At 44.5% G+C, this 14,950-nt stretch overlaps 1 protein-coding gene across 7 annotated transcripts in view; it reads left to right on the forward strand.

Annotated features, from left to right (window-relative positions):
• Window positions 1-328: 328 nt before the first annotated feature.
• The window catches only part of cep135 (centrosomal protein 135), a 120,647-nt gene continuing 106,025 nt past the window's right edge, over window positions 329-14,950 (forward strand). For 6 of the 7 annotated variants that reach the window (XM_033029058.1, XM_033029050.1, XM_033029025.1 and 3 more), the window contains exons 1-2: window positions 329-441; window positions 13,049-13,198. In XM_033029058.1, the coding sequence (XP_032884949.1) occupies window positions 13,086-13,198 (113 nt within the window). In that variant the 5' untranslated portion in view covers window positions 329-441; window positions 13,049-13,085. The remainder of the gene's footprint in view (window positions 442-13,048; window positions 13,199-14,950) is intronic. The other variant, XM_033029077.1, reaches the window with a different exon arrangement.

The following is a 14,950-nucleotide window of genomic DNA, read 5'->3' on the forward strand; positions in this document are numbered from 1 at the left end:
GCCAAAAATCACAGCCGTAAGTGGTAGCGTTTTTTATAAAATCAATATACAGAACAACAGGAAGTGGTCAAGATCAGACTTTTAGTAATATAGATATATATATGTAGGTATATATAGATATATCTCTATATATAGAGAGATAGCGTCGTTGCCCCCGGGTGTAATTTCCATTTACACCACTGGATGGCGCCACTGGTCGTGTGCAGTTCCCCCTTTACCGCCGGGCGGCGTTGAACCGGGTGTAATTCCCCCACGCCTCCGCCGGGCGGCGCTGAACCGAGTGTAGTTACCCCACGCCTCCGCCGGGCGGCGCTGCGGCGCGGTTTCGCGGTCGCCCGGATGCGGTGCGCGCCATTTTCAAACGACTTGCCGCGGTGACGGAGACGGAGAGGGGGCGGGGCCGGTGACAGCAGCAGCGGCAGCAGCGGCGGCGACGGTGAGGTGAGGGATGTCTCTGCTCAAACCGCGGAGGGGAGGAGGCGGGAGGGGACAAGACAAGACGGGACAAGACAAGAGGGGACGGGACGGCCACCACCCTCTGTCTTCCCCGGACAGAGCCCGGGGTTGGGTTGGGGCGGAGACCGCGGTTCTATCCCGGGGCTCCGGCCCTCGCTCCGCCGGCTGCCTGTCGGCCCTTCGTTGCGGCCTCTCCCCCACTGGGGTTGGTGCAGCGGGAGCGCCGCTCCCCTCGGGCGGGGGGACTGGGGCGGAGGGTCCGGGGCCTCAGTCCGGGCAGCGAGGGGGGGGGGAGGGAAGCGCCGAGCTGTCGTAGCTGAAGCCGCCCAGGTTAGGCAGTCACAGGCGGACGGACCTCAGCAGGAAATGCCGGGGCTTCGGGAGTCGAAGGGACTCCAGCAATGTAAACACAAGCCAGGGCGCTGGCAGATGTAGGGTGCTGGAAGACAAACACTAAAAGCTGGACAGTGTTGATCCATGTGGAACAACGTTGCTCACACACACACAGACTGACAGTCGGAGCAACATCCCTCCACTATTAACTATATGGAGGAGGTGCGTGAACCTCTGCCTCATGTAAGAGGACTGTTGGCATCCGTGGACACAGTGTTGAGTCGGGAGGTATAAGAACAGGTGTTGCATCTCCTGCGGTTGAAGGGGAAAGTACCTTTGGACTCCTATATATTGGCAAGATGAAATGTAGACTGGTGATCATTTCGCAGAACACTTTTGTTCAGTCTGCCTTGGCCTGCACAATCTCCTGGTTGGCAAACACTTTAACTCACCTTCCCATTCCCACACTAACCTTTCTGTCCAGGACCTCCTTTATTGTCAGAGTGAGGCCAACCACAAATTGGAAGAACAACATCTCATATTTCGCTTGGGCAACTTACAACCCAGCAGTATGATATTGATTTCTCTACCTTTAGTAATATGTATCTCTTCTCTCTCCGTCCCTTCCCCACCCTAGTCATCGTACTAGTTTCACTGTTGTCCTGCTGAGTTTCACTGTTTGTATCGCTCGTTATCACAGGTAGACACAAAATGCTGGAGAAACTCAGCAGGTGAAGCAGCATCTATGGAGAGAAGGAATTGGTGACGTTTCGGGTCGAGACCCTTCTTCAGACTGATGTTAGGGGAGGGGGTAGGACAGAGAAAGAATGTAGGCGGAGACAGTGGGACTAGTGGGATGACTGACATGGGGGGGAGGGGGGAAATTAAGAGAGCAAATTAGAGAAGTTAATGTTCATAATGCTGGGGTGTAAACTCACCAAGCGAAATATGAGGTACACAAAATTGCTGGGGAAACTCAGCGGGTGCAGCAGCATCTATGGAGCGAAGGAAATATGAGGTGCTGTTCCTTCAACGGTCAGATTGAGAGGGGGAGTTGAAATGCTGGGCCACCAGGAGATCAGCTTGGTCAAGATGGACTGAGTTGAGGTATTCAGCGAAACGATCGACGAGCCTGCGCTTGGTTTCGCCGATGTAGAGAAATTGACACCTGGAACAGCAGATGGAGGAGATGAGGTTGGAGGAGGTGCAAATGAACCTCTGCTTCACCTGAAAGATGTTTGGGTCCTTGTATGGAGTCGAGGGTGGGAGGTAAAAGGACAGGTGTTGCATCTCCTGCGGTTGCAGGGGAAAGTACCTGGGAAGGGTTGGTTTAGGTGGGAAGGGACGAGTTGACCAGGGAGTTACGGAGGGAACGGTCTCTGCGGAAAGCAGAAAGGGGTGGAGATAGGAAGATATGGGCACTTGTTATTGCCTTCTCCACAGTGAATAATGGACCATTGTGGGGCCCACCTTTCCGTGATCATTGTTGCTGGCTTTGATTTGTTCTTTTGCATATCTTTAATGGATTTGTTCCATGTACCTTTTCATATCTCTCGTTTCCCTCTCCCCTGACTCAGTCTGATGAAGGGTCTCGACCCGAAACGTTACCTATTCCCTTTTCCCCAAAGATACTGCCTGACCCGCTGAGTTACTCCAGCTTTTTGTGTTTATTAATGGTGGAGGGATGTTTCTCTGACTGCAAATCTGTGAGCAGCTGTGTTACAAGGGATCAGTACTAAGACCTCTGCTGTTTGATGTATAGAAATGTTTTGGACCAAATCGTAGATAGGCTGATAGGCTGTTTGACAATGTAACATGAAATGGCAGGTTAAATTTAACCTGGACAAGTGTGAATGTTAAATTGTAATTGAAAGAAGCATAGAACATCAACAGGTTTTATTGTGTAGTTCATCTGTGAATATGTGCAAGATCTTTGGCCCAGCTGTGATTAGAAGCAATGTGATGTTTTCATGAGTAGGAAGGATCTGCAAATGCTGGTTTGATGAAGTCGCAACCCAAAATGTCACCTATTCTTTTTCTCCAGAGATGCTGCCTGACCCGCTGAGTTACTCCAGCATTTTGTGCCTGTCTGCTGTTTTAATGGTGTTTTTATAAATTTGTATGTTGCATGCACTGACACAAATTTTTGAATATTAACTTTCACACTCTTGTTGCCACCCACCATATAATACTGCCAGACACAGGAATTCAGTGAACAGAAGCTGAATTGTTTCATCAAACTATTTGAAAAAAACAAATGCCATGTTAGGGCAGCTGCTGTCACACAGAAGCAAGTGTTTGTATACCAGCTGCCTTGCTCCCTTCTAACAATATTTTACATATATTACTTTCAGCAGTGCGAAGGAGATGTAAAGATGGAAAATTTAAAAATGTATTTTGCTTCCGATGGACAACTCCTAATGTTGTCTTAAGTGGTCTGCTGAACCAATCAATTGTAAAGAACACCTTCACAGTCATCTCCCCAGGGCAGCTTGCATCATCGAAGCACAGAGCAGTTCCAACTGAAAGTCTGAAATAAAAAGTGTTGGAATGTAGATTCCTCTGCATCAATGGAGGGAAAAGCAATGGCAGTTTCAGATCAATGCCCATTCACCAGCTTGCTCTCATTGGCCCATCAAAATAATGTTTTTTTGTCAATGGCCCATGCAGTGAGTTAGGGTAGTGTGGTTCAAAAGTTAGACAATTCTCTATGATGTGCAGAAAACTTTTGCAAGCATCAAAATCAGGACCAAAATCATGAGAGGAATAAATCAGGAAGATGCCCAGAGTCTCTTGCCCAGAGTAGGGGAATCGGGAACCAGAGAACATCAGTTTAAGGTGAGGCGAGAAAAGATTTAATAGGAACCAGAGGGTTAACTTTTTCACACAAAGTGTGGTGGGTGTATGGAATGATCTGCCGGAAGAGGTAGTTGAGGCAGGTACTATTGCAACATTTAAGAAACATTTAGATAGGTGCATGGAGAGGGCAGGTTTAGAGGATATAGGCCAACTGCAGGCAGGTGGAAGCAGTGTAGATGGGACATGTTGGTCCGTGTGGGCAAGTTGGGCCGACCAGCCTGTTTCCACGCTGTATTATAATGGACGTTTTATTCAGTGATTCACTTTAATATAGTTATGTCCAAAGAAATAGTGAAACTGTACTTAACTGCAGTTGTGCAGAATAAAACTTGATTTGGATAAGTATTGGAGGACAGAGGATCTAATGGGGGTCGAGGAACTGAAAGAAATTTTCATTAGGCGAGAAATAGTATTGGGTAGGCTAATGGGACTGAAGGATGATAAATCCCCGGGGCCTGATGGACTGCATCCCAGGGTCCTCAGGGAGATGGCTCTAGAAATAGTGGATGCATTGGTGATGTTTTTCCAATGTTCAATAGATTCAGGATCAGTTCTTGTGGATTGGAGGATAGCTAATGTTATCCCACTTTTCAAGAAAGGAGCGAGAGAGTAAACTGGGAATTACAGACCAGTTGGCCTGACTTTGGTGGTGGGAAAGATGCTGGAGTCAATTATTAAAGAGGTAATAATGGGGCATTTGGATAGCAGTGAAAGGATTAGTCCAAGTCAACATGGATTTATGAAAGGGAAATCATGCTTGACTGATCTTCTGGAATTTTTTGAGGATGTGACAAGTAAAATGGATGAAGGGAAGCCAGTGGATGTAGTGTATCTAGACTTTCAGAAAGCCTTTGATAAGGTCCCGCACGGGAGACTGGTGACTAAAATTAGAGCACATGGTATTCGGGGTAGGGTGTTGACGTGGATAGAAAATTGGTTGGCAGACAGGAAGCAAAGAGTAGGAGTGAACGGGTCCTTTTCAGAATGGCAGGCAGTGGCGAGTGGAGCGCCGCAAGGCTCGGTGTTGGGGCCACAACTGTTTACCATATATATTAATAATTTGGAAGAGGGAATTAGGAGCAACACTAGCAAGTTTGCGGATGACACAAAGCTGGGTGGCAGTGTGAACTGTGAAGAGGATGTTAGGAGGTTGCAGGGTGACCTGGACACGTTGAGTGAGTGGGCAGATGCGTGGCAGATGCAGTATAATATAGATAAATGTGTGGTTATCCACATTGGCGGCAAAAACAAGGGGGCAGATTATTATCTCAATGGGGTTCGGTTAGGTAAGGGAGAGGTACAGCGAGACCTGGGTGTCCTTGTACACCGGTCAATGAAAGTTGGCGTGCAGGTACAGCAGGTAGTGAAGAAAGCTAATGGAATGTTGGCCTTCATAACAAGAGGATTTCAGTATAGGAGTAAAGAGGTTCTTCTGCAGTTGTATAGGGATCTGGTAAGACCACATCTGGAATATTGCGTACCATTTTGGTCGCCTAATTTGAGGAAGGAGATCCTTGTGATTGAGGCAGTGCAGCGTAGGTTCACAAAATTGATCCCTGGGATGGCGGGACTGTCATATGAGGAAAGATTGAAAATACTAGGCTTGTATTCACTGGAGTTTAGAAGGATGAGGGGGCATCTTATAGAAACATAAAATTATAAAAGGACTGGACAAGCTAGATGCAGGAAAAATGTTCCCAATGTTGGGCGAGTGCAGAACCAGGGGCACAGTCTTAAAATAAATCGGAGGCCATTTAAGACTGAGGTGAGAAAAAACCTTTTCACCCAGAGAGTTGTGAATTTGTGGAATTCCCTGCCACAGAGTGCAGTGGAGGCCAAATCACTGGATGGATTTAAGAGAGAGTTAGATAGAGTTCGAGGGGCTAGCGGAGTCAAGGGATATGGGGAGAAGGCAGGCACGGGTTATTGATTGGGGACGATCAGCCGTAATCACAATGAATGGCAGTGCTGGCTCGAAGGGCCGAATGGCTTCCTCCTGCACCTATTTTCTATGTCTATGTTTCTATGTAAATGGTTGTTATTGTGATTAGAGGCCTGTGACCAGTGGTGGGTCCTCTGTTTGTCATCTTCATCAGCGATTTGGATGATTGTATTGTCATACAACAGGCCCTTTGGCCCAACATGTCCTTGCTGACCAAGTTGTCCCATCTAAGCTGATCCAAATTGCTCACGTTTGGCGTATTTCCCGCTAAGCCTTTTGTATCCATGTATCTATCATGTCACCCATACCTTCTCCAGAGATGCTGCCTGTCCCGCTGAGTTACTCCAGCTTTTTGTGTCTATCTTAAGTAGCTTTTAAATGCTGCTATTGTACCTTTGTCAACTTTGTCCGATGGCACCTCATTCCATATACCCGCAACCCTGTGAGTGATAAAGTTGCCCCTCGGGTTCAGAATCAGAATCACACTTTATTCGCCAAGTATGTTTTGCAATATACGAGGAATTTCATTGGCCAGGTCAGTCATACAATTAAAAGTAACAGATCACTTAAAAAACACATTTTAACATGAACATCCACCACAGTGACTCCTACACATTCATCACTGTGATGGAAGGCGAAATAAAGTTCAAGTCCTTCCCTTAGTTCTTCCTCGGTCGTGGGCCTCGAGCCCCAGTTGACGGGATGATCTTAACTCCCGTAGCCGGCGGCATTCGGGCCCTCCGCGTCGAGGCGATCAAGCTCCTGCTTCGGGGGGATGTCAGCTCCCCCGCGCCAGGCGATCGAACCTCGCGTCGGGGCTGGTGACCCTTCCGCGACGTTGGAGCTCCCGACTCGGCCTCACCCAAGACTGCGAGCATTTGATGTTGATTCCGCGGTGGGAGCGATCCCAGGCAAGGGATCAGCTCCAATGTTAAGTCCACGCCCTGCGGTGGGGATCACGAGGAGGCTTCCAGCTCCATCGATGGTGGGCCGCAGAGCCCGGAGAATGTGAAAATTGATCACATCTCCGGGTAGGGAAGAACCTGAAAAAAAGTTTCCCCCGATCCCCTCCCCCTCCCCCCACATAAAACAAACCGAAGAACATTAAAACAAAACTTTTTACAAACTAAAAAATAACAAAAAATGTAAAAAAGACGAACAGACTGCCGACAAGGCAGCCATCGCTCCGACGCCCCTGGTTCCCATTAAATCTTGTCCCTCTCACCTGAAACCTATGTACTCTGGTTTTTGATTCCTCTGCTCTGGGTAAAAGACTTTGTGTATTCACCCTATCTATTCCCCTCATGATATTATACACCTCTATAAGATCGCCCTCATCCTCCTGCGCACTAAGGAATAAGGTCTTACCCTGCCCTCTAGCTCAGCTTCTATAATTCTGGCAACAAGCTTGCATCTTCTCTGCACTCTTTCCAGCTTAATGACATCCTTCAGAGTGACTAAAACTGAACATAGTACACCAAATGTCTCCTCCCCAGCATTCTATACAACTTTAACATATCCCAACTATACTCAATACCAAGTGTTGTTAACATGGTTGGTATATTTGTAAAATACACTGACGTTGGCAGTGTAGTGGTGAGTTGACAGTGCAGAAGGTTATATAGAAACATAGAAAATAGGTGCAGGAGTAGGCCATTCGGCCCTTCGAGCCTGCACCGCCATTCAATATGATCATGGGTAATCATCCAACTCAGTAACCTGTACCTGCTTTCTCTCCATACCCCCTGATCCCTTTAGCCACAAGGGCCACATCTAACTCCCTCTTAAATATAGCCAATGAACTGACCTCAACTACATTCTGTGGCAGAGAATTCCACAGATTCACCACTCTCTGTGTAAAAAATGTTTTTCTCATCTCAGTCCTAAAAGATTTCCCCTTTATCCTTAAACTGTGACCTCTTGTTCTGGACTTCCCCAACATTGGGAACAATCTTCCTGCATCTAGCCTGTCCAACCCCTTATACGATCATAACAAGATGTAAATGAACTGGGGAAGTGAGCTTGGACAAGTGTGAGGTTGCATTGTAGTGAGTTAGACCAAGGCTGGGCTTGCACAGTAAATGGCAGGTCCCTGGGCAGTGTTATAAAACAGAAACATCGGAGTACAGGTGCACAATTCCCCGAAAGTGGCAACACGGGTAGACGGGGTGGTGAACCAGACATTCACCTTCATTGGTCAGTGCACTGAATATTGGAGTTGAAATGTCATCTTGCGCCTGTTTTATTAATTGGTGAGACCACACTTGGAGTATTGCGCGCAGTTCTGGTCATCCAGCTATAGGAAGGACGTCCTTAGGCTGAAAACAACGTGGAAAAGATTCACAAGGATGTTACTGGGTCTGGAGGGCTTGGGTTATAAGGAGAGACTAGGATTTTATTCCCTGGAATGTACAAACCTGAAGAGGGTAATCGTATGTAAATCTATGAGAGGCATATACAGGGTGGATGGTCATGGGCTAGGGGAGCTTAAAATTAGAGGGCATAGAATTAAAGTGAGTGGGGAAAGATTTAAAAGGGACCTTATGGGCAGCATTTTGCTCAGGGTGGTGGGTATATGAAACAAACTGTCAGTAGAAGCTGTAGAGATGGGTATAATCACAACATTTAAAAGACGTTCAGACAGGTAACTGGATAAAATAGGTTTAGAGAAATATGGGCCAAAAACAGGCAAATAGTACTGGCATGGATAGACAACATGGACAGTATGGATGATATAGAATGAAGGGCCTGATTTTCTGCTCTGTAATGTGTTGGCATTTATCACTATCTTCATTTACATTACTCAAAACGTTAGAATATTTATTTGATGGAAGCGACACTGAGGCCTACAATAATTGCAAAGAGATACTGTGAAATACATAATTCATTGTATGTGAATGTAAATATTCAGAGTATCTTGGTAGAAAACCCAAAGGTTTTGTAAACTAGCATCGGCAGTTCATTGTATTTCCTGAGGTGAATGGAACTGTGAATAGAACAGGTGATGTGTAACCTGCACTGTATGGCCACAGTATAACCTATACCTCTTTGTATTCTTGTCCATATTGTAATGATCTATGTATGTGCAAGTTATCTTCGTCATGCACTGTTTTCAGCTTTTCATCGTTTATAAAATTTCATTTCTGCTTGTATTAAATTCCATTTGCTACAACTTTTAATTATTAGTCTGTCAATATGTTTCTATTGTGCTATCTGCAGTGCAGAATATATTTGTAATATGGACAAACCTAGGTAGGCAGCTTTTTGTTCTATTAAATGACAGAGACTTGGATCGGTCCTGGTGAGTGCAGCGCTCTTATTGAACTTTGACCGGCTGGCTGTTCTTATTTCAACTCGCCGCGGATGTCGGGCCGTGGAGGAGGAACAGCGGCTATTTATAAAAATAACTTTAGATGCAAGCAGTGCGCTATATCATCCTCGTTCTCCAGCTTCGAAGCTACTTTATTTGAGGTGGGTCGTTCCGACCCGGTGCTTCGCGCTGTCATCTACCGACCCTCCAAATATCATAAGGACTTTGTGAATGACTTCTCTGATTTTCTGGCTGGGATTATGCCCAACTATGATCGTGTCCTTATGGTTGGGGACTTTAACATACATGTGTGCTGTCCTGATAAGCCGTTGGTGAAGGACTTTTTAAGCCTTATTGACTCTTTTAATTTTGTGCAGTGTGTGTCTGGTCCGACACACGAACATGGACATACACTAGACCTTGTTCTTTCTCATGGCTTGTCTGTGTTAAATTTGGAGATCTGTGATAGTGTGGTTTCTGATCATATGCCTGTATTATTTGATGTTGGTTTCTCCTGTGCTGTAGTTAAACCTGGCGCTTCTGCTCGGCGCTGTCGGACTTTTAACCCTTTTGCTGCTGGCCAGTTCTCTGCTGCTTTCGATCAGCTCTGTGCCCCCTCTGCTTCCACTTCTCTTGATACGGAGGAGATTAGTTCTTGGTTTCACTCCTCCTGCAGAACTATACTGGACTCTGTGGCTCCATTAAAAACTTTGCAGCCTAGAGCTAAATCCGAGCCCTGGTTCAGTGACGTAACTCGTACAGCTCGACGGGAGTGTCGCAAAGCTGAACGCAAGTGGAAGAAGGACAAGCTGCAGGTTTCATTTCAAATTCTAAAGGACTGTTGGCGTCATTACCAGAACACTGTTAAAGAGGCCAAAAGAGAATACCTGTCAAACATTATTGTGTCTAAGCGTCACGACCCACGTGTGCTATTTAAAATCATTGACTCTGTTCTAAATGCCCCGCAGCCTGTCTGTCTGGAAGCATCGTCTGAAATGTGCAATGACTTCCTGCACTTTTTTATTAATAAGGTTGTTTCCATAAGGGCTCTCATTTCAGCTCCTGCCTCTGACCCCTCTGTTTCTGTCCCATGCCTGGTGGTATTGGATAAGTTTGTGCCTGTGACATTGTCGTGTTTAGAGGATGTGGTTAGCCATATTAAGCCATCGGGTTCCCCTTGTGATGCTGTCCCTCCTCATCTTTTTAAAGAGGTTTTCCCTAGTATAGGGCAGTCGGTTCTTGCCATTATCAACAGCAGCTTGTGTTCTGGGGTTGTCCCCGTAAGTTTTAAACATGCAGTAGTGCAACCACTACTTAAGAAACCTGGCCTGGATCAAACTGTTCTGGCCAATTTTAGACCGATCTCCAAGTTGCCTTTATTTCTAAAATTTTGGAGAAAGTTGTTTATGCTCAGCTAAAACTCTTCTTGGACGAGCATAATATTCAGGAGGTTTTCCAGTCTGGGTTTAAAACTATGCATAGCACAGAGTCAGCATTGCTAAGGGTTTTTAATGACATCCTCCTAGCTAATGATTCTGGTAATTATGTGGTTCTTGTCCTGCTGGACCTATCTGCCGCCTTTGATACAGTGGACCATGGTATCTTAATATCTCGGTTACAGCACCTAGTGGGCATTTGTGGCAGTGCCCTGGGATGGTTCAGGTCTTATCTGGCAGACAGAACTATGTGTGTAAGCCAAGAAGGGTTTCGGCCCGAAACGTCGCCTATTTCCTTCGCTCCATAGATGCTGCTGCACCCGCTGAGTTCCTCCAGCAATTTTGTGTACCTTATGTGTGTAAGCCTTGCTGGTTTTGAATCCTCCTCCGCTCCTCTGTCATATGGGGTTCCACATGGCTCAATTTTAGGGCCCCTGCTTTTCTCACTGTACTTACTTCCTCTGGGTTCCATTCTTAGAAAGCATGGCATCTCTTTTCATTGTTATGCTGATGATAGCCAACTATATATGCCGCTGAGGAAGGAAGATGCCTTTTCTGTCAAATCACTTCTGTCATGTCTTGAGGACATTAAGTCCTGGATGGCCTTAAACTTTCTAGGATTTAATGAAAAGAAGACAGAGGTGATTTTGTTTGGTCCCAATGGCTGCCGTGAACCCTCCCCTTGTTGACTTGGGTCCCCTGGCACGGTATGTGAAGCCAACAGTTTTGGACCTGGGTTTTAGGATGGACAGTGATTTTAAATTAGATCATCAAATAGGCGCGGTGGTTAAGTCCAGCTTCTTTCACTTAAGGCAGCTGGCAAAGGTGAAGCCCATTCTTGAGCTGCAGCATTTTGAAACAGTAATCCATGCCTTTATTACATCTAGGCTGGATTACTGTAACGCACTCTATTTTGGAGTTGCTCGATCTTCCCTGGCTCGTCTCCAGTTGGTTCAAAATGCTGCTGCTCGCCTTTTGACTGGAACTCGAAGGAGGGAGCACATAACGCCAATTCTGGCCTCCCTCCACTGGCTTCCGGTGTACTTTCGAGTTCATTTTAAAATTCTTTTATTTGTTTTTAAATCTTTAAATGGGCTCGCCCCCACTTACCTCTCTGAGCTGCTTCATCCATACGCTCCTGCCCGGTGCCTCAGGTCAGCTGATCAGCTGCTCCTAGAGGTACCGAGGTCTAAGCGGAAGCTCAGAGGGGATAGAGCCTTCTCTGTTGCTGCTCCGGCACTCTGGAACACCTTGCCGTTGCACATCAGACAGGCCCCCTCACTGTCCATCTTCAAAACCAGTATTAAAACACATTTATATTCCTTGGCTTTTGACACTGCTTGAGACTTTGCTCCTGTTTTAGTGCTTTTAATGTTTTTAATGTTATTATTTTTACTCTTTCTTTTAATGTTTTTATTGTCGTGTAATAATTTCTTGTCCATGATTAGTCATGTACAGCACTTTGTTGCAACAGTGGTTGTTTTTAAAGTGCTCTATAAATAAAGTTATTATTATTATTATATTATATAAGGGCAGAGTTAAGAAATTTGAGTGTTAATGAAATTGGTAGTGTAGTTTCAAGGTTGAGAGTTGTAGACCCGAGGAAGCAATCATTGGATCGGTTAGATGGAAGGAAAGATGATGCAAATAATTCAGTCTAGACAAGCATGTGGTAATGAATTTTGCAGGACAAGTAAGCCAGATACAAAATGATAAATTAATTCGATAAAGAGCCTTGGGGTATATGTTCACAGATTCTTGAAGGTAGCAGGACAGACTTTTATCGAATAAGGCATAAAAAGAATGATCTGTGGGGTCATGCAAGAATCGTATAAAACATCAGACAGCAGCTTGAGTACAGCATCCAGTTATAATGATCATATTACAAGATGTGTTAACTCTGGAGTGAGAACAGAAGAGACTTACAAGCATGTTATCAGGACTGGCGAAGTTTAACTTAAATGTAAGTTTGGCCATATGGGTATTTATGTCATTAGAACATGCCAGGATATTTTATCGAGGTATTGAAATTATGTATGAAGCCAGAAAGAATGGAAACATACCTTAACAGAGAGGTCAAAAGGTTGGAGCATGGATTTAAGGTAACAAGTAAAAGTATTCAAGGGGAGTTGCCCATTAGGGAAATAATCTGATAACGTACTATTAAAGTTTTATATAAATCGGCAATATATAAATAAATAGTTCTATTATAAATAAGCCGTCTGTCTATTCCCTCCATTTATTCCGACTGACTCATTGAGTTCCACCAATATGTTTGGTTTTTATACTCAATATCCCAGCGTCTGCAGTTTCTTGCGTCCCCAACAACCTTTCTGCATTTAAGGTATTGTCACAGACTGGTTTGATGAATATAAAAGTTAGCAATCTCCTTTTATTGATTGTATGGTCTTAGCCAATGAGCGGTTAATAAATGAATATAGTTTTCTGGAGACAATTGTTTTTGTCTGACTCCAGTGTTCTAGACTCGCCTATTGTTCTGTATACTTTTCCCATTGTTGCAAGTTCAATGTCATGTCCTTACTGTCATTTGTTAATTCTTTCTGTGGTGGTTAGGATGGAACATGGAGAATGTAGTGTCTCTACTTGCTATACACTCACACCAGTATGGAATTCTTCCACAAGGTTCATATAACTGTAATGTTTTGTCACCACCTATTTTGATCACTGTTACCTTATGTCTCTTACATCTAGGAAAATTATCTGAATTTGCAGTGAAACGTTTCTTGTCATGACCACCACTTCCGAACGAAAGTTTGTAAACCTACGAAAACGTTTAGATCAACTTGGATACAGGCAGCCCCTCGGGATAGACACACTCCCCCTGGTGGAAAAGCTTTTCAGGTTTTTTTTTTAAAGTCTTTGTACCTTGTTACACGTTTCTCAGATTCATTCCACAGAGAAAAAATATTACGACAGATGTTAGTAAATAGAAACATAGAAAATAGGTGCAGGAGTAGGTCATTCGGCCCTTTGAGCCAGCACCGCCATTCAATATGATCATGGTTGATTATTCAATATGATCAGGGTTGATCATCCAGAAATAGTATCCCCATTCCTGCTTTCTCCCCGTATCCCTTGATAGTAAGCACAAAAACATTTTAGTTAAGGAAAGACTAAAGAGGGATAGGATTGTCGTGGGAAATGCAGAGGGAGTGGTGAAGATTGTAGCAGGGAAGCATTAAAAAAATGACAGTGAGTGGGAGGAGGATGAAACGTAGAAAGGGAAAAAGGCGAGAGTTGAGGTTTATGGCTGGGAATTGCTGTCTCATTAGAAGAAAGAGAGGAGGTGATCAGAGTGGAATTATGGTGTTGGGAGGTAATTTAAATTTCTAACATTTAAGGAGCTAGAGAAGCAGTTGAGTATCCAACTTCTGAATCTGAAATAAGGGTTTGCAGAGTGATTTATGTTTAAAGATCCTACTTCGTACATGTATGATTTCAACTAGCAAGTTTTTCAAGAAATCTTTTATCTGGGATGGTGCAGGTATCTTTTCTGCTTTGTACCTCTTTATGGGTTTTTGTCATTCTGACTGTTTGATGCTGAATCTTATGTCTTTTTAGAGCTGTAGAATGCTTTCTTGAATTTCTGCATCTACACTTTTTCTGAAGAACTTGGCCTTTCCTAATATATCTGTTTCAACTTTGTTATTCTAGAGATGGCATTGTTTATGTTCTTTTTCCTCAGGGTATCTCATGACATTATTGCATCGCATAACCGTTTGATCTTTGCAAGTATTGAAGGATATTGTTCCTTAGAAAATGTGAGGTTTAGCTTTAGCAGACTGATTGCTGGGATGAGTGGTTTTCCCTATGTGTTGTGTTCAATAAATCACCGGATTCAGACAACAGAGTTTGATTCAATATGTATTTTATTACACAACTAAATAAGGCACATACACTTACGTATCCCCGAATATCCCCGTACGCACTCGCAAACCCCGAGTACACAGCAGAGTATGGCGCAGGATGTTCCTACATACACTCACATATCCCCATACACACTCGCAATCACATTACAGCACGATGTACAAGTTTCTGTTCTTGATCACCTGGCACCGTTCACGCCACGGTGCATGGCTGGGGCTCACTCCTCGAAAGGGCACCCAACACCATCCTTTATGGCATTTCTAATCTGAGCAGACTGTGTCACTGCCCCCTCCCCGAGCCAATCATAAGCCCCCGTTGTCTACAACGTTTCTGCACTACTAGCGGCAGTGGGGCGTACAAGGTCCGCCCAACTATTGCTGTTGTGTTTTGTACACCAAAGCTGCGCTTTCCCATAGAATGGTGTGATTTCTCAGGCATTGTAAGTTCCCAGGCATGGACAGATGTAAGGTTAATTCTGGGAGATAGTGCGTTTGAATCTTGTTTTCGGAGGGCTTAGAATGCAAGCTGCTAATTTAGCTGATAACTTCATTTTACATTTTAGCTGAAATTGGCTATTTAACCCTTACACTACACCCTATAAAGAGAAATTATTGAGACCTATACTTGCTGGAGTTGAGGAATTGTAATTAGTATGGTGAAGTATGAAATATTCTGAAAGACTGACACCACAGGTTGTTTCCTCTTGGAGAGTTTAGAACTGTTTCT

This window comes from Amblyraja radiata, chromosome 1 (assembly GCF_010909765.2).
Source record: "Amblyraja radiata isolate CabotCenter1 chromosome 1, sAmbRad1.1.pri, whole genome shotgun sequence".
NCBI classification, from domain to species: domain Eukaryota; kingdom Metazoa; phylum Chordata; class Chondrichthyes; order Rajiformes; family Rajidae; genus Amblyraja; species Amblyraja radiata.